The 27370-nt window shown below is 38.3% G+C and overlaps 1 protein-coding gene across 8 annotated transcripts in view; it reads left to right on the top strand.

Annotated features, from left to right (window-relative positions):
- ATP8A1 (ATPase phospholipid transporting 8A1) overlaps positions 1-27370 on the top strand; it is a 242128-nt gene that overhangs the window by 40829 nt on the left and 173929 nt on the right. For 6 of the 8 annotated variants that reach the window (XM_019928250.3, XM_073805203.1, XM_019928246.3 and 3 more), the window contains exons 5-7: positions 4856-4901; positions 20323-20363; positions 26447-26520. In XM_019928250.3, coding sequence (XP_019783809.1) covers positions 4856-4901; positions 20323-20363; positions 26447-26520 — 161 coding nt within the window. The remainder of the gene's footprint in view (positions 1-4855; positions 4902-20322; positions 20364-26446; positions 26521-27370) is intronic. The other 2 variants (XM_019928247.3, XM_073805204.1) reach the window with 1 other exon arrangement.

Raw genomic sequence — 27370 nt, 5'->3', positions numbered from 1 at the left:
AGGTCGTGTAACTTGTGCAAGAAATCAGTGGAATCAGAATTCCATCCCATCCAGTGTTCTTCCTCTGTATTATTGTAGCGAGTCACCAATGATAATATTAATAACATTTATAGAGCTTCTGGGTTCCATGTACTTGCTCTATGTCCTTTTAATTTATTAAATCTTATAACAACTTTAAAGATTATTGATATTATCCCCATTTTAAAGATGAGGGAGAGGAGGAATAGAGGGGTAAGTTAACTTGCCCAAGGTCACAGAGCTAATAACTGGGACTGTCAGAATTCAAATAAGGCTGTTTGGTTCCAGAGCCCCTGCCTTATAATCACTGCTCTAAACTGCCTTTCTTTTTTTTTCCCTTTTCCCTAGCAAAACTATAAACTCTCTAGCTATGGTTTCTAGTATCTCTCTCTATGAAAATACATGGTAAATAAAATAGTATCCAAGAAGTTTGCTTGTTTTTAACAGAACTCTTATTGGCATATGTAATAACTGGATACTATTGGAAAGCAGCTAATCAGGCAGTTCCTGAAGGATGTAATAATAGTATTGTGGGTAATAAGATATCATGTGAAGTAGTTTTCCAATAAAGAAAAACACTGTTAAGAAGTTGACTAAAAATGTTCTGTAAGAATGGTTTAATAAGAAGTTTATGTCAATGTGTAAGGTGATAGAAAGTTTGAAATGTTACTCCCTAGAAAAGGAAAAACAATCAGATAATCGTTTAGATAGTTGGACAGAGAGTATCTTTATCAGTAATTATAATTAGTACATATAACTTTTCATTCATTCAACAAAGATATGTGAAGCAGTACTTAGGTACCCAGCATTCATTAGGGTATGTTTTAGGATGTGTTAAACTTTTGCTGCAGTAATCAAGTCCCAAATGTCAGGGGCTTAAACATAAGTTGATTTTTCACGAACTCAGAGACACTGCAGGTTTTTGTCCAGGAGGAAGGGAGGGCAGGAGGCACCATTGTTCATGTAGTCATTCAGGGATACAGCTGAATCAGGGCTCTGCTGTGTGGGATGTCAGTGGTCACCAGAACAGAGGAAGGGAGAGAATGGAGGTACATAGAAATGGTGCATATCACATCTGCTTACAGCACAATATTAGAACTAGTGACATGACAAAAGGGAGCTATAATCTCAGTGTCCATAGCAGTAGAGGAGAATTAGATATTGGTGAATCTACCACTCTTACATCAGTGAATGAAACAAAGCTTGCATTCTAGTAAGCTTTCCTTTATGTTCTGTTAAACAACCTTTTTAAAAAAATTTTTACAATAAACAGTAAGAATTACCTAAGACTCAACTACCAAGTTTACATTTTAACTCTCAATGCTTTGGACACCTTAACATAATATGATTTCCTATTTTTGTGTGTAAGTAACAAATTACATATACACTTACTTGAAAATATAGAATCATTGGAGAACTCTTAGTTTTAAAAAAAGCTGCATAATGTCAAATGTTAATTCTTATGGTAAGAGTCAAGGTTGTTTGTTAAATTGATAATATTCATCTTTAAAAACATGCCTTCTTTGCTATACACTTGTTCAGTTAAACACTGATAAACTTTATTCATTATAAAACAAATACTTATTTAAAGTCTACAGTGTTCAGAGACCAAATCCTGGGAATACGCCAGTGAGTGAAAGTAGTTATGATCTAGCTTGCAGTCTAGTACAGGGGACAGACGTTACTCGGGTAACCACACCAGCTATTATGAGAATTAAATGATGCACTAAAGTCCTTAGAGTGGTGCTTAGTATATAATTAGTGCTGAATAAATGTTAACTGTGTGGTCATCACTCAAAGATCTTTTTGACTAAAATATAGAAAATGGATTGTAAGGAAAGAAGAGAGGATTTTGGTAATAGTTGGTATGAAAACATAAAGATGTCTTTAACTAAGTGGTATTGTAAAGATAAAGAAATATGGAAAAATGAATTCGATATATATTTAGGAGTAAAATTGACAAGACTTATCACCATCTGAAATGCTGTATATCCTACTCATTTTATTAATGTTTTATCTCTAACAACTAGAATGTAAGTTCCATGAGAGGAAGAGTTTTTGTCTCTTGTTCATTGCTGTATCAGCAGTAGTAACAGGGCCTGACACAGTATTTTGTTAACATTGATTGAATGAAGAAATACACTGGGTGGGAGTGAAAGGGAAAGAAGGTACTTACGACTCTCAAGTTGCTGGTTTGTGCAAGTGGATGGTATATGGTTCCATTCTGAGACAAGTACTTAGTCTTGGGGGTTAAAGTCAGAGATTGCCTTTTGGACATAGTGTAAGATGCCTTTGAGACTGCCAGAGGGAGCTGTCAGGGAGGCAACTGGATATAATAGTCTGGAGCTCAGATGAGAGTCTTGGCTGGTATATATTAAGATAATAGTTATCATTGAAATTACAGTTATGAATGAACTAAGAGAGTGGAGAGTAAGAAGTGGAGAGGGCAGGGAGTAAGCCTTGAGGAAATCCATCTCAGAGAGCTAAAGAAGGGGCCATGGTGCAGGTAGAACACCTGGGTAATGAAGTCTTAAGATATGTCTAGGGAGGGAAGGGTTTCCAGAAGGAAGGGGTGGTCAGTACCACATGCTTAAGAACCATAAAGTTCATGGCACTATTTATACAGTAGAGCTTATTGGACCACTGTCAATCAACTATTGATAATATTAAATAATTCACTAGCTCTCAGTGATATTAAGTGAACTCTGATTACAGGACAGTAGAAGTGTTTGAACTCAGAGAATAGCTATATTAATTTCTTCTGAACTATTAGTTTTAGAAGAAATAGGATCTCTTTCAGATACAATGTAATGATAAGATTAGAATGTACCTATCTGGGTTGGATCCTCATGTATATTCAGAAAATTGTTTCTTGACAAGTAACCTAATTTATTCTGTGGTGGGAAGGTTGAGGAAGGAGAGACTCCTATATAAGAATTTTCTGCAGATGGAAAGAAATGTTCAGGATCTCCTTAAGTTTCACTAAGATTAAATTTCCAGTTTAAGTGGAGGGTTTCATTAATTAGCTTTTATTTGTCTCCTTCAGTTGGAAGTCCAACCATTGTCTGTCATAGATGTGCGTTGTTTTGGAAATATTTGCACTGCCTTCAGATATCTAAATTTGCCTTGGACCAAGTTTATTTTGGACCAAAATTTATTTTGGGTTACTTCCTAATTTTCTTAAGATCTTTATTCACAACAAAGAAAGAGTAAGTATTTTAGAGTTTTATCCATCATAAAATATTCTCCACTGATGCTACAAATTTAACAGAACTTTAAAAATTTATTTAAGAACATTTGCTGGCAAATCGTGTGCTTACTTTTGGAAGCAATAATTTGACTATTAAAAGTCTGCATTGTTACATTTTTATTAGTGAGTGTTTTATTGAGAAAGAATTGTGGTGTGTTCCTGCCTATGGGCGTGGCAGGAATCATTTTCAACAAGCCTTCCACAGAGGCTTTCTGAATGCCTTATTTGCATTTTGTGCAGTTCAGTGACTGATTGTTTGGATGAACTGAGCTCCCAGTGCCAGCTATTATGCCACTGCTCGTCAGTGCTGCTGTGTCTTGGAGTGCTCATCTACAAGCCCAGGCTTTTCTCTGGAAAAGTGTTTTCATTTGTGCCTGTGATTCTAAAAACCATGTTTCTTCTCAAACGGGGAACTTAGGAACTCATTTTACTACACTCATGCCAACCCACCTTGTGGTCAGGTATGCGCAGCTAAACCTGACCCTGGGCTTTATATGATAGAATCTTTGAGCTCAGAGTCAGTTGCACTCAACACGTTTCTTCAGCGTCAGCAGAGGCTGATGTGTTATGCTCGATGCTGTAAGATTAGACAGAAGCCGTGGAAAACCTCTAGTTGAACCGTAGAGAAGATAGCCTCCCCTGGCCACTCAAATTCTCACCTTTCCTCTGACGTTCCCTTTCTCTTTCTTACTGCTATAAAATCTTGGCTTCTGTAGCTTTTCAAACTCACCCACCTAGACTTAGACTAACTCATTCGTTTACCGTTTAATTTTGCTTTGGGAGGAGGGAAAATGAGACTCAGTGACTTGTGGTAGTGGGAGAGGGGGCTGTAGGGGAACAGTGGGGAGAAGCAGCTTTGTGCAAACGGTAGACATATTTGGTTCCCGTCATTGACAGACATCGGCGCGTCATTAAATTATAGAGGATGTACTCAGCTAATTAGATAATGAATTTCATAAGAAACTGAAAATATTTCAGTACCATTATTTAAATGGTAGTTATTATAGGTAATTCTCATGGGCGATCTTCTTTTTTAAGTAAGTTATTTAAACAAAAGTCTAAAGCAGCCTTTCAGCTCCATCTTTTCTAGTACATTAAAATTTTAATCATACCTGTATAATAATGTAAGATCCCTCTGAGGACCACGCCCCTGTACTCCCAGAACAGGAGTAGCATATAAAGATGCTATGGATTGCACTTTCAATTTTAAAATTCCTGCATACCCTGATTATTCCCATTACCACACCCTGGGCGTACTTATAAAATTGATATGGGTAGGGGCTTCCCTGGTGGCGCAGTGGTTGAGGGTCCGCCTGCCGATGCAGGGGACGCGGGTTCGTGCCCTGGTCCAGGAGGGTCCCACATGCCGCAGAGCGGCCCGTCTGGAGCCTGTGCTCTGCGACGGGAGAGGCCACAGTGGTGAGAGGCCCGCATGCCACACACACAAAAATAATTGATATGGGTGTGAAAGGACAGAAGCTTTGAGAAACATAAGTTTTAAAAATCTCTCTTTTGTAATAGGTGCTATCGTGTTTTGTTAATCTCATCCACTTTTTCACAGTTTTTGTTTTTGCTTTTAAATTTTAGAAACGACATAAAGCTGATAATGCAGTGAACAAGAAACAGACCCAAGGTAAGAATTATACATTTTGTTTCTCGTATCTGTCAAATACACTCATAGTAATATATACAAATCACTTCAATTAAATATAATTCAACTGAGAACACTGTGTATCTCTTAAGTTTTTGTTCCAGGATAGATTCTTCCTTTGTAGCATTTATTAACATGACACTAAATTCACATTAGAGTGATTTACAGGGGTAATATTGATAGTTTTGAAAAGTAACATTTTTAATACATTTTAAGTGCCTCATAGCAATATACTCACAAGTACTGTCCATAAAATCTGCAGTTATTTTGACAGTGTTAAGTGCTACAAAATGTCTTTGGGTGTGTGTGTATGATCTATAGATGTACTCTAGGTATGATTTATAGAAAATAATCAGATGTGATGTTACTTGAGTAAAAGGCATATTGGAAGCACTTTGAATTATCCTGTACTTGCAGAAGCTATATACTCCATAAATAAATAAAACGGTTAAAACCAGGCCAGCTTCTGGAAAGCACATGGCATGTTGATGTGGCTCTTTTGTTGTGGGTCTCATTTTGATGGAGTTGAAACCCAAATGACCTTCAACACAAGCAAATAGACTGTTGTGCTCTCAATTTAAAAAAAAAGTACCCAGGAACACGTGAAACAGACATCTTACCCCATCCGTGAGCTTTCCCACTCTGAGAATCTCATCTCTCTGAAGTTCCCTGATGTGACGAGGCTCAGCCATGTCTGCCAAAATTAGCTGGTAATTAAAAACAGTATTTTTTAATTAAAGGCTCTGACTTTTATGGGACTCTGTCAGAATGCCCTAGGGCTTCTCTTCTTACCACCTTCTACCAAAGGGATTATCTGCTGATCTTTGATGCATTTGAAAAAGTTACATTTATTAAAGTATCACCTAATAAATTAAATATTTACTGAGATTATACTTATTACGGGACATATGAAAAAGTATAAGATGGGAACTCTATAAAGGTGAAAAATGATCTTGTGTGGAAAATGAAGGATTTGGATTACGTGATCTCAGTGTCTCTAGATTTTTGTGGCAAATGCTGGTTCCTGTGTCAAATGCTTTACGGATTCAGAAGCAGGAGAGAGAATTGTGGCGTAACTTGAGCTAGATCTTGAATTTCGGGAAAAGTTCGGATGAGCAGAGGCACCTGGGCAAGACATTGCCTGTGTGCCAAGTGAGGAAGGGTGAAGAGAGCTTTTCCTGAGCAGAGATGAAGACGGCTGTTGGATTGCTTTGTGGAACCACTAGAGTGCCAGATGGGGAAAGGAGATTCCTGGCAAAGGGAAGCAAAGACATGATCAGAACGGTAGGCCGGGGTCAAATTTTACAGGGCCTTGAATGCCAAGCCAGGAGATTCCAACTTTTCTTACGTATGCTGAGTAGCTGTTGAAGGTTTACAAGCCAAAAAGAGATAAGGTACATATGCAGATTAAAGTCGGAGAGCAGAGTGACACGGAATAGGGGGCTCATAGAAGCTTGAGGACTAAGCTACTCTAGGGGTTTAGGTAGGAAGGGACAGCCATAGGTATTGAAAGGGGGGGAAAAAAAAAGCAAAAATGTTTCAGGTACTGGCATTTTTGGCAAGTGGTGCAGTTTTTGCATTTGTTGCCATGTTGCTCAGAATGTTCAGTAAGAGCTTTTGAACCAAAAATATGTAACTGTTTTTTCCAGTACATAATGTGTCTTCTGGCAGAGGGCTCCTATCCTCAGGGACTAGCAGTTACTTATTTTCAAGCCTTGGCACAAGAAGTCAACATTGTACAGTTGAAGAGTAGCCGTCATAGCCGTGTTGATTTAAGCTACCACACCCTGTATGGGTGGGTTCTCTGATTTTCCAGGTACTTGCCTACTTCCAAAAATACTCCCTTTTTGCCCACTATTCAGAGAAAAGGTTCTTTCTTGGTTATCATTCTTGGTTCACCAATTCATTCTGGATTAACAGGATTAGCTCTGTGGTTAAAAAGTGAGAGGAAAGTCTTCTATAGTATAGAAAACTCATGTCAAAAATAAAATATTAAGGCTTACATATAAAAATCATTTTAAGTCAGAATAGTTGGAAAGCCCATGTTCAAGAAATTATGGTCTTTAGTTTGCTACTTGATTGTTTTCTAAGAGAATCGAATCGTTCTTTTTTTTTTCTTTGCCTAGTTTGAGTATTTGGTCATCTTTTTGATTTTCCAGTTGATAGGTGATAACAAATGTTTGAGTAGGATACTATTTGCTATCAGATAACTCAAATTACTGATACTTTAAATGAAAGCCATCTGTCCATAGGCCAGACTGAAATTCAATTTGCTTTCCTGAGTTGAGGGAGGAAGTGGTGTAGGAGTGGGAAGGGGGTTGTTATTTTTGACAGGCAATTAATCATGACAGATATTTTTAGTATTTTACTTAAATTTCATTTTCTAAATGTTTATCAAGACCATGTAATATATGAGGATGTCTTTCCCTCAGATTCAAATATTAATCCTTCTGTATTCTTAGAAAAATGAATATTTTCTCTCCTTATTTTGCATTGAGGCACTAAAGAGTGACTTTCTTCTCTGTCATTCCCTAGTGACTTCAGAAATACAAATTCATGATTTCACTTACAACATTTTCAGTGGACTGGTACCTGTCTGATGCCTCATTTTCACCAATTAATGAACTTGATCAGGGGTTAAATTCTGCATTCTGCAGAGGGCAAGTCTTCCTCATCTTTGTGTCCTCACAGCTCTAGCCCAGGGGACCGTCCTCAGCAGGTGCTCTATGTGAGTGAAGGAACCACTCTCTGTATAGATACTTCAGTACAGATAGGAAGCAGGAAGAGACTAGAAATGAAAGGAGCCTCCTTGAAAATTCATTATCTAGGGTGTGAGCAAGATGAAAAGCAGTATTTCCAAAACACTGTGTCCCAAACTGTTTCATAGGCGCTGATAAGATAAAAAAAAAAAAAAAAAAAAAAAAAAAAAACTAACATGGTAGAAGTTCTTGCCTCCTCTTTACTGTCTCTGTTGAAGTCATCATATCATCATTTTACTCTGCTCTGCATCCTGTGAACACAGCACTGTGTCCACTTATCACTTCCACTGCCCAAAAGCCCAGAGCACTGCCGTATTCAGGACCCCCAGGTTTTGCTGGCATCGAAATTTACCTTATTTTCTCTGATTTCTTCCTCAATATTTGAGCTCACAATATCTGACATACCCTCCCTCCACGTGTCTACATACACACAGGAGGCAGTCTCTCACTCTGTGTCCTAAATTGGGTTTTCTTGGCCAAACTTAGCTCTGCAGAAATTTGTTAATTATGCATTTGTAATTATCATTATAATATGTATATTGAAGCCAGTCCCCATAAGAATTTGTTGTGATTGAGCTAGTTCTCTTTTTAAATTGTCAACTTATGCTTTTACTTTTTGTGGAAAACTGCTATGGCTAGTATTTCAAGTGGAATGATAGTTTCAGATAAAGTCACAATATGGAGGCCTGGGGAAGGATGGGGTTCAGGTGCAGACTAAGAAAGATATTTCGGATCTAAAAAATTAAAATTAAAGATGCCTCTTAATGAAGTAGATTTGCTGTTTTAAAATCCCAGGTTTGGATATATTCCCTGAAGGATGGTGTCCATACATTCTGCAGGTGAGAATGTCTGGGAGACACCTGTGACATCTGGCAGCCCATCAGTCACCTGACATTAGATTGTTTCATACCTTGTTTTGTTAGTAGGTATTAGATTAGAATAAGTCTTTAATAAAGCAGTAGAATAAGTCTTTAATAAAGCAGTTTTGCTCTGTTTTAATTTAATTTAGAAAAAGATAACATGAACTTCTTTTTAACTAGGCACATAGCTGAAAATAATAGATCTCATCTCCACCTGATTCGTCTTTTCCCAGAGCTACATCAACCATTTCAGAAGTGGAGTTGAGTTGGTAGCCACTGATAACCCCTGACAAGGCTACTTCCCTGCAGGGCACATAGTTGCTTATCTCTGACTGCAAGCCATTTCACCTTTAAAGTCCTTTATGAAAAAGATGTTGAGTTGGTGTGGGTTGAATTTGTTTTAGGTTGTTAAGCCTGAAATGACCTACTAACAAGGCTGAATCCATCTGGTTGAGTTCATTTCATGCTAAGGGACTTAAAATAGCACCACTTTCGTGGCTTACTGAAAAAGCCAGTGTGCAGCTTTTTTGTTTCCCTGGAGGTATGTGGCACATCTGATCCATCCATAAGCCTGGACCTGTACTCTGCCACGTGTACATCAGTTACCTATAAATAGTTCTTAGAAAGTATTGTTTCCATGAGCAATTGAAAATTGAGCACATATGTGCTAAAGAATGTTTTCAGACACCTCTAAGATTGTTAATATCTTCAAATTAAAATTTTAAAATCGTACAATTTTATGAACTGAACTGGTTAGATATTTTTAGCAACAGCTCTGGATGAAGAGGAAGTATTTATTTGTGGGGAAGTACAACTGCAGATGATCTTTCATTTGTCCCATAAATAAAAGCACACCAAGAAACAAAATGCACTGAGGAAATTGAGGGCCATAGATAAAGTGAAAGGAGAAAAACAGGTGTGACTCCAAGTTAGAACATTTATTGTTTCACTTCAGTAAGTCTTGCTGAACATCTGCCTTGTGTAAGACCCAATGCAGAAAATGCAGAAAATACAGAAAGAAACCAGGCTTCATGCTTGCCCTGTAGGAAATTAGAATCTGGTAGGGAAAATAAGATGCTCACAGATACTATGATACAAGATAGAAAGACTAATAAAGACCAAATGAGAGGGGTGGGGATTCAGAGATGTCACATGCAAGGATCACAAAAACGAGTGGACTTTGAGTAAGCAGAGCTGTCGGGTGGGTGCAGGGATGATCCAGGAGGAAATGGGAAGGCGTGAGGTATATTCTGGGAAGAGCAAATACAGATGTCCCTTGGTATCCATGGGGAATTGGTTCCAGGACCCCCACCGATACCAAAATCTGATTCCTTTATACAAAATGGCATATGAGTGGTGGATGCAGAACCCGTGGATACAGAGGGCTGAATGCAGTCCGTTTTGGCTACAGCACAGGGTACGTGGCAGAGAGCAGTGGGGACAGGGACGGGAAGGCAAGTTAGGGTCATAATTTGGAGGCTTTGAAAACCAAGGTGAAGAAGTTAGAGAGAATTACTGAAGGGTGTGGCTAGGTTCCCAGTCATACTTTTTAACAAGGAATGTGACAGCTGTATGGGGAGGGGTGGGGTGAGGCACAAAGGGAGACTGACTTTTGATTAATTAGGGAAGGGGAAGAGGGTGGTAGCAATGAGAAGGCAAAGGAAAATACACAGTGGACAGATCCAACTGGACTTGGCAAAGGAGGGGAAAACCCATCAAATACCAAATGCTGAATTAATAGAGGACCGAGGCTGTGACACCCACTAAATCCAGCATTTAAGAAGTCATAAAACAGATAAACAACAAGAATTTAGCGTATAGCACAGGGAATTATAGTCAGTATCTTGTAATAATCTGTAATGGAATAAAATCTGCAAAAAATCTGAATCACTATGCTGTACACCTGAAACTAATGCAATATTGTAAATCACATCTTCAATTAAAAAAAAAAGTCACAGTTCTTAACTGGAGTTCCAGTTCTAAACTGGAGAGCGGATGTGGGGCTGGAAGAACTGAAGCCTAGCTGCAAGGAAGGGTGGAATGACTGGTGAGGCGATGCAAGGAGATTTTTCTTTCAAGGAATTTCTCAGTTACATAAAGGAAAAAGCAAATGATTCATGACTCTGTGCAGCATTGGGCGGGGGGGAACATGCTGAGCGAAGGAGGTTCCTGCCCCTTGTGCACTGATCCCATCATCTCACCCATATTTTTTTAAGATAAGTCACTGGTTCTCAAACAGCTTGCTGAAACTCACCCCTAGAGTTTCTGTAGGCCTCGCAGGGGACCCCAGAATTTCATTCTAAAGAAATTCTCAGTGATGCTGATGCTGCTAGTGAGGACCCTTGTTCAAAGTTTTAAAGCTGGAAGAAGTGGTATCAATTCATTGACAAATCTCTATAGAGAATACGGATGAGAGTGGAACTCAGGATGTTCCCTTTGTCTTTTGTGTCCGATCCCAAGCAGATTGTTGCTTAATTTGACCTTTACAGGCAAGTTCACGAAGGAGACTTTTGTGCAGTGTCAGTTTGTACCACAAGAGGTTTTTTGCCTTCAAGTTGTCTCTGTAAGGGTCTCCATGGTGAATGAATTGATGCTTTAATATGGGTATGCTGGTTTTCCTTCTCTGCCCGGTTCAAAACTGTAGTCTCAGCGGTTCTCTTAGCCTTCTCAATGCACTAAAGCGTCTCTGCAGTGCTTCCTGCCACTTAGGGATTGCAGCACGCTGCCTTTGCTGTGGTTTCTCTGTGTCCTGTGACAAGGGTAGTGCCCGTTATCCTTTTGGATAATTTGCCTTTTGTTAACCTATTTCAGGAAGTGGCTTGGGGCTTCCCTGGTGGCGCAGTGGTTGAGAGTCCGCCTGCCGATGCAGGGGACACGGGTTCGCGCCCTGGTCCGGGAGGATCCCACATGCCGCGGAGCGGCTGCGTCCATGAGCCATGGCCACTGAGCCTGCGCATCCGGAGCCTGTGCTCCGCAACAGGAGAGGCTACAACAGTGAGAGGCCCGCGTACCACAAAAAAAAAGAAGTGGCTTGATTGCCCAGGAACGACACCCACACACTCCAGTGACTCTCTGTAACGTCCTTAATGGTAGACCAGTTAGATTACCGTGGTGATGGCTTCTCTCAGAGAAGCCAGTGCGAGACCCTCAGCCAGCACCTGTACGTGTGCGACATTTGATTGAGTCCTGAGAGACTGACAGTTTCTCCAGAGCCTTTGATTAGGGAATTCCCAAGGGACTCTAACAGAATGTTTTTATTTCAACAGAAAATCCATTACCAAAAAGCTGTTAAGTAGCATCCTGCTCAGTAAGAACAGGTGACATTTGAGGTATTTGTTTAAAATCTGAGCTCTCCCATGCATACTAATTAGCCAGTGTGGAAACTATAGCAGGTGTGTTTGGGGAGCTGCTGAGAGGTGGAGGAGATTTGCATTTAAAAGGAAGAGCTGTTAAAGCATCATAAGGCAAGCCATTGACATAATTCTTTCCTAGCTTGTTCTCAGTTCCCTTCACCAGGCATCACTGATCATCTCCTCCACGGCTCACCTTCTCTAGAATTGTGAAGTAAGTGTACTTTGGGCCCAAGAAAGCTAAAAGCTCAGCAAAGGACCCAGCATCATTTCTTGTTTCCTCTAAACCTGGTTAGAGCTGGGTTAGAGGAGGTCAGTGATTAAAAATAACTAGGTTTCTATTTCAGTCACCAGCATAATACATGTGATATGGTTTATTGTAATTGTTCTATGGTTGGATGTTTAGGAACCAGTTCAGAAGTAAAGACAACAATGAATTGTGACTGACTTTTATCCAAGCCTTGATTTGTGCAGAAACCTTTTTTTTTTTTTTTGCGTTGGGTCTTTATTGCTGCGCGCAGGATTTCTCTTGTTGCAGCGAGCGGGGGCTACTCTTCGTTGCGGTGCATGGGCTTGTCACTGCAGTGGCTTCTCTTGTTGCGGCGCACGGGCTCTAGGCACGTGGGCCTCAATAGTTGTGGCACGTGGGCTTCAGTCGTTGTGGCTCCTGGGCTCTAGAGCACAGGCTCAGTCGTTGTGGCTCACAGGCTTAGTTGCTCTGCAGCATGTGGGATCTTCCCGGACCAGGAATCGAACCCGTGTCACCTGCAATGGCAGACGGATTCTTAACCACTGCACCAAGAGGGAAGTCCCCAGAAACCTTTTATATGTCGTGAGCTGATTTTTAACTTCACCAGAATTCTGTATTGTTCTCTATATCCTAAGATGGGTCTAGCCTCAAGTTTGAAGAAGCTATGCACCTCTAGCTTTTATTTCTGTGTTACGGTTTTGTAGATCAAAAACAAACGAAATTGGGGGTGGAAGGTAGAAGGGATAGAAACATCCTCAGTTCTAAGAAGCCTCCAGGTGATGCTGATGCTGCAGGTCTCTGGACCACCTGTTGAGTGGCAAGGTTCTGTACTACATCCAAAAGTATGTTACTCTTAGTTAGAATTCTAATTCAGTGTAGGACATAAAGGTAATTTACACTTGGATTAATCTAGGCCACTGTAGCTTTCAGAATAATTACCAAGTACCCATCAGATTGACAAAATTCAAGCGACTGATAACAGTTTGTGCTTGTCTAAGTTTATAGTCAGTGGAACTTTATATATTGCTAGTGACAGTGTAGATTGCCATATGGAAGTAATCTGGTTGTATCTGATAAAAGTACAAACACAAATACCCTAGAGCCAGCAATGCTCCTTTGGGACTCCTCTCCTATAGAGTACAATTACATAAATATATTTCAGTGTTATTTGAGGTGGTAGAAAAAGGTAGAAGTCACAATTTCCATTGAGAAGAGGATAGTTGAATACATTATGATACAACTGTTGTGTAAATCAGAGTTGTTTCACAGCTGGACTGGAATACCTCTGTGCTGATCCCAGAGACACCTGGAACTGTGATGCTGAACCTTGGCCAAGAGAAGGACGAGGGCTTCCCTGGTGGCGCAGTGGTTGAGAGTCCGCCTGCCGATGCAGGGGACACGGGTTCGTGCCCCGGTCCGGGAAGATCCCGCATGCCGCGGAGCGGCTGGGCCCTTGAGCCATGGCCGCTGAGCCTGCACATCCGGAGCCTGTGCTCCGCAATGGGAGAGGCCACGGCAGTGAGAGGCCTGTGTACCACAAAAAAAAAAAAAAAGAAGGACGAGATGGACTAGCTGTTGAATTAATGCTCTCTGCAGGGTTTGAAACTCCCCTGAAGCACCCAAAATTTCCTCTGCTTAGTTTAAGGATGTATATAGATTGATGGCTTACCTGGTTTAACTTGTAACATAATCTGGCTTGTCTAATTGACTGGGGGGTATAAAAGATCCCCTGGAAACATTTTCCCAGGCTTTCCTGAAATTAAGATTTATCATACATATCATGGAGGTTCAAAATCCATGTCCGAGGTGAACGAGAAGGGACCCTGGAGGGCTGTGCCTAGGAGTTTCTCAGGCCCCTGATGCTTGCCTGGGCTTTCATTTTCCCTCTGTACCATATCCTCTAGCTTGATTAAAACTTTTCTTGAATACACCCTGTGGAGTCTTGTGAGTCTGTTCAGTTATCTGACCCATTTGTAATGGATACATCCATACAAGGGGTTACTTCTCAAAAAATTGGTTGTCTCTGTGCTTTGTCCTGAAAGTACATGTTAAGTGGAAAACCAAGTTGCAGAGAAATAAATTTTTAAAAAGAAAGAGAACAAACATGCATATGTGCATGCTTGTCTAGAGAAAAGTATGTGAGGATGCATCAGCATTCCTTACCTTGAGAAAGTGGCATGAGAGGAGGAAAGAATCTCAGCTCTTCCTTTATATAACTCCAGTTGACTTGGCCAATAATACATTGATTCTGCAGTTTGTTAGAAAACATTGTTGACTGAAAATGTATTTAAAAGTTTCTTAGGCATATCAGTTTTTGCAGTAAGCCGTAGTTTCCAGTCCGTGTCTTCAGGGATGAATGGAGGAAACCTTTGGATGGAGCGTAGGGGAGAAGAGAGTAGGAGGATGTACTGTTTGGGTGGAGGCAGGCATCCCCTAAGAGATGGTAGGAGGACAGGCTAGTTTACAGAGGGAGGGTGGTGCAGAAGGGTCAGGTAGGGGAGGGACGTAGGTAGGTTCAAATGTGCATGGAGAAACCATCCGAGCGAGGGGGATGAGCAGGTGGGGAGGATGGACAAGTGAAGCAGATTCAGATGGTTTTCCAGGTTTCAGTGAAAGTGGCCAGGCTTCCAACCTCCCTGGTGGAGCAGACTCCCTGTTATGGTCTGGTCAGCTGAGTTTGGGAAGCCTGCTGTGACACTTCCATCCTGTAAGGGGTACCCAGTAGAGTGGTTCAGGGCTATTTTCAGATGTGAACTGACCAGTCTCTTCCAAGTGGCAGCATTTCAAGGAGGGCTAGTTTGGATTACAGAGCTGGAAGGGGTGGCCCAGAGCTGACATCGGAGGACATTCATGTCCCAAACACACAGGAACATTAGTGTATCTAATGGTTGTGTAACCATTTCCAGCTGCTCACATTGGAAACATTTCAGGAACTTATGAAACTGAGAAGGCTATTTTAAGCAAATGTTTAAATAGTTCATCATTTTATGTAGCTGGTTTTTTTTTTTGGAGTTATAATTCATAAAACTCATTATTTTCAAGTATACAGTTCAGTGTTTTTTAGGATATTCACAGCGTTATGCACCCAACACAACTATCTGATTCTAGAATCCTTTCATCACCCGCACAAGAAACCCCAGACGTATAAGCAGTCAATCCCCATTGCCCTCTTTCATGAGCCCCTGATGACCACTAATCTACATTCTATTTCTATGGATTTGTCTGTTCTGGGCATTTTATATAAAGGAGATCATACAACATGTAGCCTTTTGTGACTGGCTTATCTTCAAGAGTCATCCATGTTGTCACATGTATCAGCATTTCATTCCTTTTTTATGACTGAGTAATATTTCTTTGTATGGCTTTACCCCTATTGTTTAACTATTCATTGGTGGATGGACATTTGGGTTGTTTCCACTTTCTGCCTATTATGAACAATGATACAGTGAACATTTGTGCACAGGTTTTTGTGTGAACATTATGTTTTCAGTTCCCTTGGAAATATACTTAGGTGTGGAATTTCTGTATCATGATAGTTCTGTGCTTAACTTTTTGAGGAAATGCCAGAGTGTTTTCCTGTATAGCTATTTTTTAAACATTGCGTATATATTGTTTTTCGCATGAGATCTATTAAGGAACAGGGTTGTATCTTTAGTAAATCTGTGTAACTACTACTATGGCTTCATATGGGCCCAAACACATAGGAACATCAGTGGATTCACTTTCCGTCCAGCAAGTATTGACTGAGCATCTTCGTGTTGCTGCACGGAAACACTGGAAATACAGCGGAGAACAGAATAGAGAATATTCCTGTGGTCAAAGATTTTGGACTCTGGGGAAGGAGAAAGCCTTACATAAATCCTCTCTCAACTAAGTATATAGTAAAACTGTCATAAGTGCTCTGAAGGAGAAGTGCAGGAAGCTGATTTAGACTTGAGGGTAGTGGTAAAGGTGTAGGTGTCAAAAAAATGTCCCCTGAGAAAGTAGTGTTAAAGCTGAGATCTAGGTGAGGACGGAGGGAAAGTGTGTTGCAGTCATGGAGACATGTGCAAAGGGTTTGAGGCAGGAAAAAGAGTGTTGCTTTCAGCACGATGGGCCTGGGGAAGGGGCAGAGGGAGTGGTCAGAAGTGGTGATGGAGATTAGGCAGGTGCTGCTTCATCAGAGGGCTTCGAGGTGTTTGGACTTATTTTATGAGCCAAGGGGAGCCAGTCGAAGAGTTTTAAGCAAGGAGTCACTTAATGTTGTATATGTATGTATGTGTATAAGGATATATGAATTGATACATAGTAATCCATAATTGTATGTAAAATCATTGTACTTTGTCATTATAGCTATACTGTAGAAACTAAATTTGAAAGAGGTCAAGAGTGAATGTAGGAAGCTAGTGGTGAGGCTAATTCAGACCTCCAGTTGGGAGATGACGGTTGCTTGAAGTAGGGATGCCAGTGTTGGTCATGGTGGAAGAGATAAAACAAGGTGTAATTGGATATGTTTAGAGCACAAAATCAACAGGATATTTTTAGTAGTAAAAATTGTTCATGATTTCCAAAGATTTCTTTTTTTTTTTTTGCAGAAGAGCTTAAAAATAGATGAACAGTGAGGCATATGAGCATAATAAAACTGCCAAAAACGGTAATACAGCATTGTTAACAAGCCAAAATTGTTTCTTAGAAAGTATTGCTACCCCCACCCCAAAGAAAAACCCTACTGGAACTAAGTGAATTTTACAAAATTACATGATGACAAGGTCAGTGTACGAAAGTTTAACGCATTTCTATATACTACCGGTGACTAATTGGAAAATGGAGTAAAAAATACAATTTATAATGTAAGAAAAAAGTCATCAAATGTCAAGAAATAAATCTAATGAAAGACCCATACATCGTAAACTCCAAAACCTATTGGAGAAAATTTATGAAGACATAAATAAATGGAAAGGTGTAGCTTGTCCATAAATTGAAACACTTGAGCCGCAAATCAAAGTCCCAGGAGGGTTTGGAGTTTTTTTAGAATTGACAGTTCAATTCTAAAATTTATATGGAAATGCAAAGAATTCAAAATAGCCCAAACAGTACTGAAAGAGAACAATGTGGGAAGACTACCTAAGTTCAAGGCTTAACATAAAGTTAAAATGATCAAGGGGGTATGTATTGGTGTGAAAATGTGTAAATTGATCAGTGGAATAAATACAGAGTCCAGAAATTGATCCACCATAGTACCATGTCAGTTTAACCGGGGAAAGAAAGATTTTTTTAAACAGAATCTCAGATATGTTGATTGAAACCTTAAATACAAAAATACTATATGATTCAGTGCATATGACATGCAAAACTAACTTACGGTAAATAATTTATATCTGGGGATGGGATAATGGACTGTAAAGTGGTATGAGGAGTCTTTTTGGAGTTCTGCATCTTGTCCTGAGTGGTGAATTCACAGGTGTTTACAGTTTTTAAAAAACTCATTGAACGGAATACGTAAGGTCTATACACTTTGTTGTAAGTTATACTTCAATTAATAAAGGAAAACCTCATGAGTGTGAGCCAGGCAGGTGTCCTACATACAGGACAGGGAAGTAGGCTGCCTATAAAGCAGCAGGAAACCACAAACAAGCATGGCGATGGAGTGGTGAGCACCATCGAAAGAGGTGGCCACTGCTGTCCATGCCGCACGTCACAGTGCGGTAACTGACTGAGCTCCGCTGATAAGCCTGAAGTCTTCATTTTCATGTCAAACCTCTTGATTTTACAGATATTGGAAACTGATTTTTAAAAACCCAAGTATTGCAATGTGGGAATGTTTACTTGTATGAGGTGGAATTAGAAGAAAATAAACGGCAATGAAGAGCTCCAGATACTATTAAACAGGATTTTTTTTCTAATTTAAATTTATGCAGATTTTAGCCCCAGTCAGTCAGTTATACAGATTTGAACAGCACTTTGCCAACACTCCTTGTTGAGTACTTAATATCGCAGTCACTGGGTTAAGTGATTAAAGGGCGAAGTGCTCTCATTTGTTCTTTTTTTTTTAATTTTTGGCCGAGTTGGGTCTTCGTTGCTGCACGCGGGCTTTCTCTAGTTGCGGCGAGCGGGGGCTACTCTTCGTTGCGGTGCACGGGTTTCTCATTGCAGTGGCTTTTCTTGTTGAGGAGCATGGGCTCTAGGCACGCGGGCTTCAGTAGTTGTGGCACACAGGCTTCCATAGTTGTGGCATGCGGGCTTCAGTAGTTGTGGCACACGGGCTCAGTAGTTGTGGCGCACGGGCTTAATTGCCCTGGGGCATGTGAGATCTTCCTGCACCAAGGCTCAAACCTGTGTCCCCAGCATCGGCAAACATATTCTTTAAATTTATTGATTGATTGATTGATTTTTGGCTGTGTTGGGTCTTCGTTTCTGTGTGAGGGCTTTCTCCAGTTGCGGCAAGCGGGGTCCACTCTTCATCGCTGTGTGCGGGCCTCTCACTATCACGGCCTCTCGTGGAGCACAGGTTCCAGGCGCACAGGCTCAGTAGTTGTGGCTCACGGGCCCAGTTGCTCTGCGGCATGTGGGATCCTCCCAGACCAGGGCTCGAACCTGTGTTCCCTGCATCGGCAGGCAGACTCTCAACCACTGCGCCACCAGGGAAGCCCCGGCAAGTGTATTCTTAACCATTGCGCCACCAGGGAAGTCACTTCCCCAAGGGCTTTTTTACTCTTAAGTGTCACGCTCTGAACCCCTTGTACTCCCGGAGCAACATCCACGAGCAGTTTTACTCCTGGCATCAGTTTGGGTGAACTCTACAGGCATTAGAGTTTTGTGTATTAGAATATAGGGATCAGTTTTAGATGCCTGGTGCTCAGATCCTTCACCCCTAACTGTATGAATACTGTCAAAATTGGAATTTTAACTTAGTCATATAGTTACTGGAAATACTTTAGTGTTAGCTCTTCGTCTTGGAATTATTATTTAAATTAATGAGGTTGATTCACCAAAATTCACTGCAAGATATTCCTTATTGCATTTATTCATCTGTTTAACTAGTGCTGGAGCGTCTTATGGGCCAGGAGTGCTGTGAAGTGCTAAAGATAAAGAAATGAATAAGACACAGCCCCTGGCTTCAGGGAATTTTGGAACACAAAGAGATTATATTTAGATTAAAATAATTTATATTGTAACACTGGTTTCCAGACCTGTTGGTATGTAATTAGTGTTAGATTTGCTATTGCACATTTTGGGGATTATCATCATCGTGATTTACTTAAGAGGGTTCAGCCTTCATCTCTTCTAACATCAAAAGAAACTGAATCTAATGTTTTTGTGCCTGTAAATTATTCATCTTGCAAATATTACCCAATAGCTGCTTTGTGCCAGGTACTGTACTGTTTCCAGAGAATATTGTGTTAAACAAAGTAAATATTAGCTTGCCCTCATGGAATTTACTGTGAGGATAATTTGTTGACCGACCTTGACTTAATCCTTTTAAGTACTACGTGCTGTGCTATCTACTTCACATTATTCTTTTTTGTTTTGTTTTATCTGCTAGTGTCTATTGGCATATTCAGTATTATGCCACACACACTCTGCAGGAATAAAAGAAAGGTATACTGAGTAACTTTACTGTTGCAAAGCAGTAATAAAACACTGAGAAATATCAACCCCTCAATCATAATTTAATTGTAGCTCTTCTTTTATTTCTTGTCAGTAAACCAAATATAGAAACATTTGCTATTTTGCATTATTTTAAAGCTAAAGGTACAGATTTTTTTAATCTACTGGTTTATGTATTAAATTTTTACTACCGAGTTTGAAATCCATTCCTGCTATGCTTGTAAATCTTTTTTTTTTTCTTTTTTAACATTGCTACTGTTATGGCTTCTGAAATTTTAAGCTTGTCACTCCCTTTGCCAAGCATTTTTATGGCTTTCACTTCCAGCCAACCCCTGTAATTCCTTTGTGTGCTGATGAAAGCCCTTGGCAATGGCAGTGAGATAGAATAGTATTTTATTTTGAGATCTAAAATGTTCATTCGTTGTTTCTTTGTGTAATTTTATGTATCTTTGCTGTCATAATTGGTTTTTAAACCTATAAAAATTGTTACCAGTTAATTTATTTGAAGCTATTCATTTAAAATGATCATTTCATCAGAGGTTGGCTTTTGATAAGTAGTAAAAATATTCTTAAAACTGTCACCTTTTCTCTTTCCAGTTTTGAGAAGTGGTGCTTGGGAAATTGTGCACTGGGAAAAGGTATGCATTGATTTTTATTTTGTTACAGGAGAAGAAATGCATAGAGGTAACTCTAGTAGATGTAATTTTTGTATATAATATAAGCAAATGTCAAGGATTCCACTGATACGAAAGCTATTTAGTAATTAATGTTGTAAACATACATGGAATCTTCAGTTAGTCACTTCCATTTAATAATTTGCAATATATTAGAAAGACTATTACCTTAAAGTAATATTTAGAACTTTTTGTTCCTTTCATAGTATATTTTGAGTACTGTTTTCATAGATTTCACTTATCCATGGACTGTTTTGTCTTGTAATTTTTTGCTTTAATCATCTACTGTCCAAGTAAAACAAAAATTAGATTCTGATAGTTCACATTTGTATACTTTACTTCACATTCATATATCATGACTAATCGCATTTACACACTACTAATTCATTTTTTTTTAATGTCTTACTAACTAAATATCATCTTCTAATGAGCTGGAAATCAGTTCCATCGAGAAATTAATTTGCTTATAGGAGCTCTAACATGGTAGTTAGTGAGTTGAGTCATAATTTAGCAAGTGTTATCCAAGCATTCTTTCACACCTCAATTTCAAAAGGTAAGCAATGATTGTTAGTTCTCCCTTAGTTCTGGAAGACAATTTAATCGCCAGTCATCCACAAGTGAATAACCTTAGTAACTTGGTGAGAGACTTCTGGAGGCAAGGCCATTCTACCCAGGGGACTTTGTTTTCTGAAATTGCTAGTACAATGGAGGTGTAACCCACACTCAGTTTATTTGCACTCCAGTATTTCCCAGGTAAAGGCCATGCCCTGATTCTACCTTGTGATGTTCATAGTCACCTTGTATTCCCACAGGGAACAGGATTCATCCTGAATTAATTACATCTTTGTTTATTTTAAATCAGTAGCCAGAATAGAGATTGACATCTCCTTTTCTGGATATTTGAAAACTCACTAGTCTCTCCCTCTGGTCTTTGACATGAAAGTAACATAGAGGAAAATACTTTGTGCTTTCCTTATTTCTGTGATAGTCACCTCTTTTTCAGAGCAAGATAAAAATAACAAAAAAGCTCAATTGACTGTTTCAAAAGAAGTTTCTTTTATGTTCTTGTATAGTACTTGTGGATTTAAACACTTTAGAGCCAAGACAAGTAGAGTATAATCAAGTATGATAAATTGAATTTTATTATAAATGTGTTTCATTTACTAGGTTTGTCAGGGTAATTAACATAAGTGCATATCCTAATAAATTGATATCAGTTTCTTCTTACCTAGAGTGCTTGCTTAGAAAATAAACAGTTGTAAAGTCAGGAGATAACCATCTACTAGTTCCCCCTAAAATTAACCTGTTAAGATGTTTTATTTTCCTAATAGATAATCATTATTCTAAGATTGATTGGATTATTTTAACTTACTTTTGCAATTTTCCACAGAGAAAAAAATTAAATTACCAGCCCATGATTTTCCATAGAGGTAGCATTCTCAGTTGTCTTGGAGATGAGTGCCACATTTTCGCTGAGCATCCCACTTCGAAATACAGAGGGGTAGAATTTAAGGTGTTGCCAAAAATCATCCAGCCAAAATGAGCTGATGTTACTTAATAACTAGAGGTAGATATTTAATTACTTAGAATTAATAAAAGTTGGTTCAGTGATGAATTCAAGATAAATATTCAGAAATTGACTTCACTCTTTTCAGCAATAGCAATTTAGAAAAACACAGTGAAAAAGAGATCTCATTCCTGGTGGCATGTGGGATGCTTACAGGTAAACTTGAAATATATATATGACCATTGCAAAGAAAACATAAAATATTTAGGTGTTAAAGTTTCACAAAAAGACAAATGTGTAATATTCCTAGAAAAACAGTACCACTTGTTCAAAAGTAATGATGTAGTATAATCAGGGAAATTATCTTTTTTTTTTTCCTCAAGAGTTGACTAAATTATTCATTGTAATTTCAAAAATAAACAGTTGAGAAAATAGAAGAATGTTTTGGAAAATTAACAGTGTGAGGATTAAATATAAGTAAAATGGTAAGCAAAATTTATTAAAATGTGTGAATCTGTTGCAAAAATATACATTGATGAAAAGCATAAAATAGAATAGGATGCCCTGAAATAAAGCCTATTTAATATTTGATAAAGGAGGCAAAAATCATGGATTAAAGGATTATTTAGTAAATCATGTTGGGACCACAGATTAGCAGTTTCAGGAATAATACAGTTTCGTATCTAAGACACAGCCTGTGCTAAAATAAATTTCAACTGGCTAGAAGAAAATGTTGAAACATTGTTTTTGAAAAACATACAAATAGAATAAAGACCTTAATAAATATTTGGAGGAGAACAAGATCAAAATCTCAAGGATCTATGGAATTTGATTATATAAAATTTAAAACTAGTACACATCACACAAATAAGCAGAGAGAATATAGAAATATTTGTACCAAATATGACAAAAGATTGAAATCGTTATCTAGATAGGAAATATAAGCTGGCAAAAAGTAAGAAGAAATATAATAAGCAACCAGACTCAGTATAATATTCAACCTAATAATAAAAGTTGCAAATTTAAACATTATTGAGGCCTCGTTTGCTATCTAGTCAAGGAAAAAAACTTGTATTTCAGAGTTTTTATGAAGTATTTTATTCACATACTATTGTGGATTAGCAATTTAGGTCTTCATATTGACAACCACAAAAAAAAAAAAAAAGATTCTGGGAATTTATCCCAAGAAAATAATCATAAAGTAGGGAGATACCTGTACATGTATAATAATTATCAATTAACATTATTTGTAACAGTGAAAAGTTAGAATATGAGGATATCCAACAATAGAAAGAGCATTTATAAATAATGACATTCTACATTCTAGTATATTTTGTGACAAGTAAAAGCTGTCATTTCAAATACTGTAGCAACACAGAAAAATTTTATACCATCATTCAACAAATACTTATTGAGTGTATGTGCCAAGCAGTGAGCTCACAATAGCAAGCAGGACATATGAGGATTCCTGTGTCACAGAATAATCAGAGGTGAAAAGAACGGGACGGTGTACCCTAAGATGCTGGCTATGTAGAAATGGTTTATTGAACACTATGTGGACAGGTGTGAAAGCAGGCTGGCTTGTTGTGTTAGCCAGATTATAAGGCAAGTCTTTTCTTTAGCTTATGTAATATTTTGTGCATTTAAAAATAAAATCAATAAACCAAAACCAACAGTCTGATTCACATGCCAATGTAATATGGTAAACCTTAGTGCAAATGGGCTTTAGTTCAGGGTTCTTTCTTTCTTGGTCTTTCTGAGTGTGTGGCTACTGAGGTTGCTTTTTAATGTTTCTCAGAGGACCTACAAATTTGCAGTGTCCATCCAGCCATTCACAGATGGGCAGACTTCAGCTCCCAGACACTAACAGTTCATCCCTCCAGTTACTGATCTGTTGCATGAGATTAAGTTGCCAGTATCTGGTTTTCTGAGAAAGTGTTACAATTACAAAGCCCTATATATAAAATAGATAACTAAGAAGGACCTACTGTATAGCACAGGAAACTACTTAATACTCTGTAATGGCCTATATGGGAAAAGAATCTAAGAAAGAGTGGATATATGTATATGGATAACTGATTCACTTTGCTGTACACCTGAAACTAACACAACATTGTAAATCAACTCTACTCCAATAAAAATGAAAAAAAAGGCCCTATACAAGGCATTGCATCTCCACTCTTGAAAGTAAACAGCTGTCTTCATTACCACAAAGATCAGTTCTTAAGCTTGAGATGCAGCTGAGACTGTTCATATGTTTTTGAGATAGTTGCTTAGGATAGAATTTAGGTGAAGAATCTTAGAATCGACACATTTTTCTGGTTCTGTAGAAAAACATGGAGTGGTGGGCTTCCTGCATGTGTAAAAGTCACTCTATATAGCTGCTTTAATGCATGAAGTTTCCACCATGAAATATATTTCTCTGGATTAAGAATTCACATCTACAAAAATTCCTCAGTAAAAATATAAATAAATATGCTGGGGCCTGCAATTGGACAAATCAGATTTTCAGTCAGTCTGTTACAGTTTAATAAGCTTACCCTTTTTCATAATCCTCAATTGTAATTACTAATGTCAATGACTTCAGAAGGCTCAAGGTAGTGACCTGAAGCCCTAAATGTTTTTTTAACTTCAGTATTTTGGGGACTAAAACTGCTTTGTCATATGATGTTCCTCCAACTAGAACACGTGGTCAAAGAATTTTTGCCGTCTTGACTTTCTCTTGTCTGTTCCCATGCACACATCGGGCTGGAAATGGGAATGAATGCCACATTAGGAGCTTAGAACCCAAAAAGAAAGAGGTGTTTGAGAAAGTGAGCTAAAGCATAGGCATCAGAAGGAGGGGGTAAGTTCCCTGCTCTCCTCACAGTGCCGTGAGAACGACTTTAGCATTCAGTGAGCCCTTGGTTTTCTGAAGCCACTGGGGGAACCCGTTAGACCATATAAGAGGCTAATATTTTCTTTTAGTCTTCAGTTTAATAACCGTAAGGCTTTCTTTTGTCTTACAGTGAATAAAGTGTTCGAAAACTGTACAATTAGACTCTTAACTGACTTATGAAAATCCCTAACACTGTAATATAGACAAATATCCTGATTTTATAAAGCATACAGTCTGATTGGAGAGCAAACCTTAATACACATAAGGTGATTAAGGAGCAATTAAATGGTAGCCTGGGTAGCATTCTCTCTAAGTGCTCTGGCTGCAGAGAACTTTGTTCTTTTTATCTTGCTTTCAGTGGGTGCTATCAGAATACTATCACAACACATTATTTTAAGGGCTAGTTTATACCTATACTCGCTGTTTTTTTATTTTCCCAGTTTGCCCTTTTTTGAGGAAGGGGGTGTTCGATTCCAAGATCCCTGACAATTTGTCAATTTGAGATAATCCAGATTTCATCTGAAATAAACCTCTTTCAAATCAAGGCATTCAGAGTTTCCCTACCTGGATAACCAGCATACATACCCTAGATGAGACAGTCCCCTCCAACCTTGCCTAACCTGTTCCTCCCCCAGTATATAAGTAAACCGCAGGGGGCTGTCTCATATTGTGATTCCCACTGAAGACATCATTCTCTCCCACCCCTCCCCTCCAAGTAAAGTGTTATTTGGGGGTTCAAGGAAAATTAGGGAGGGGAGAGAACAAAAAGGCTTTAAGCTCCCCCCCCCCAAAAAAAAGGGCTTTTCTTTTCCTGATTAATTATTAAAACGTGCTTTTAGGATCATTTGGCTACTAAAAGTGAGGGCAGCTTTCATAATATAATGGGAGTGTGGCCATCAGTGTAACTTGCTGAATTTGGTCAGTAAGCCAACTTGTTAATTAGTTTGCCAAAAGCTCTGTGACAAACCTATCCCTTAAATTACTTCTAAGTTTCTGGACATAGTTTATCTTTAATTTGTCTTCAGACCATGCTCACAAAAATGCTAACAGGTAGTAAAATGAGAAAGAGACTAAGCTGTTTTTTTTTTTTAATTTAAAATACAGTGATTGTTTCATTATATTTGCTTATGCAAAATCAGGCTTTGCAGACAGATGTGGGTTTGAGTCTAAGCTCGTCCTCTGTGATCTTGGGAAATAACTTAGAATCGAAGAGTCATTTTCTTCCTCTCTAAATTATGAATTATAACTAAGGTCATCTGAGGAGTAGTATCATATATATACATATGATAGTCTTTCCAGTAGTTTTGAGATTTCCTTAAACAGAGTGAAGATTTCATTTGGTAAATTCCTCCTTTTTATTTTTATGTCATAGGGAGAGAATAATGAGAAGATGAGATGCCAATTAAGTGGACAGAATGGATAAAATTTATTTCTATTAAGCTAGGTTATATAGCCGGTACAATAAAGATACAATGTTTGTTTTTTAAAGGATTGCCCCATCCTTGGCCTCACTCCTAAATAATTTTATGCCATTTTGTGAAGATAAGTGGTTCTTGTTTACCAATAACCATTTTTACTGTATTCTATGCTTAAATACAATGGGTTGTATATTTGTAACTATTTTCAATGCAGATAATTAACCGATTCCCAGTTTTCTTTCAGGTAAATGTTGGAGATATAGTTATAATAAAAGGCAAAGAGTATATACCTGCTGACACTGTACTTCTCTCATCAAGGTAGAGATACCTACTGATGCTCAAACAGTGTAGAGGATGGTTTCTCTACCCTGCATTGACCTTGTGATTTATCCAAGGAAATAAGGAATAAACGAAGAATTTTAAACCTCTCTAATGATTTTGAATTAAATGTTAAAAATTGATTGGATTTAAAGGACTCTTTCATGTTTGCCATATAGAATGAGTGATAGGTACTATACTTTATAATTCAGAAATTATAATTACAGTTAATAGTCTACTCTCCCTATGGATGTATCCATATCTGTTTGTGTAGACTACTAACTCTTGTAAGATTTCCTATCATTTATTTTATATAATACATGGATTGGGTTCTGTTGATTTTATCTTGTAATCCTTGTTCATGATAAATTCCTTTATGATGCATTCGTGTATCCCTCCACGTTTCTCAATCTTTATGGTGCATTGGTACAAGAAAATGGATAAATGATTTCTTTTTTATCATCATATCTTTTGAAATATTATACTCTTCCAACCAAAAAATTAAAGCACTTTGCTCTTTCTTTTAAGTTCTTTCCATTACTGAATTTAGATAATTTTTGTTTTGCTGATATTTAAGATAGTCATGAATTAGTATTCAGAACATATGGCACTGTTACACTCTAAAGAATGTGACTTTCAAATGGTTTTAGGTTTAAAAACTGTAAAACTAGTCCTAATATAAATTAAGAAAAATGTTTTTACTATTTTAGAGGTTGTTTATCACCATTTCCTTGGACAGTTTTATTTGTAAAATCCACATATAAATATGAACGTGTCCTTTTTTCAAAATCTGTTTAATCAGGTCATTATTTAAACTGATTGAATTTATGACAAGTTAGTGAAACTTAAT

This window comes from Tursiops truncatus, chromosome 5 (assembly GCF_011762595.2).
Source record: "Tursiops truncatus isolate mTurTru1 chromosome 5, mTurTru1.mat.Y, whole genome shotgun sequence".
Lineage (NCBI taxonomy): Eukaryota > Metazoa > Chordata > Mammalia > Artiodactyla > Delphinidae > Tursiops > Tursiops truncatus.
The sequence above is the reverse complement of the archived record's forward strand: the minus strand, read 5'-3'. Positions and strand labels throughout refer to the sequence as shown.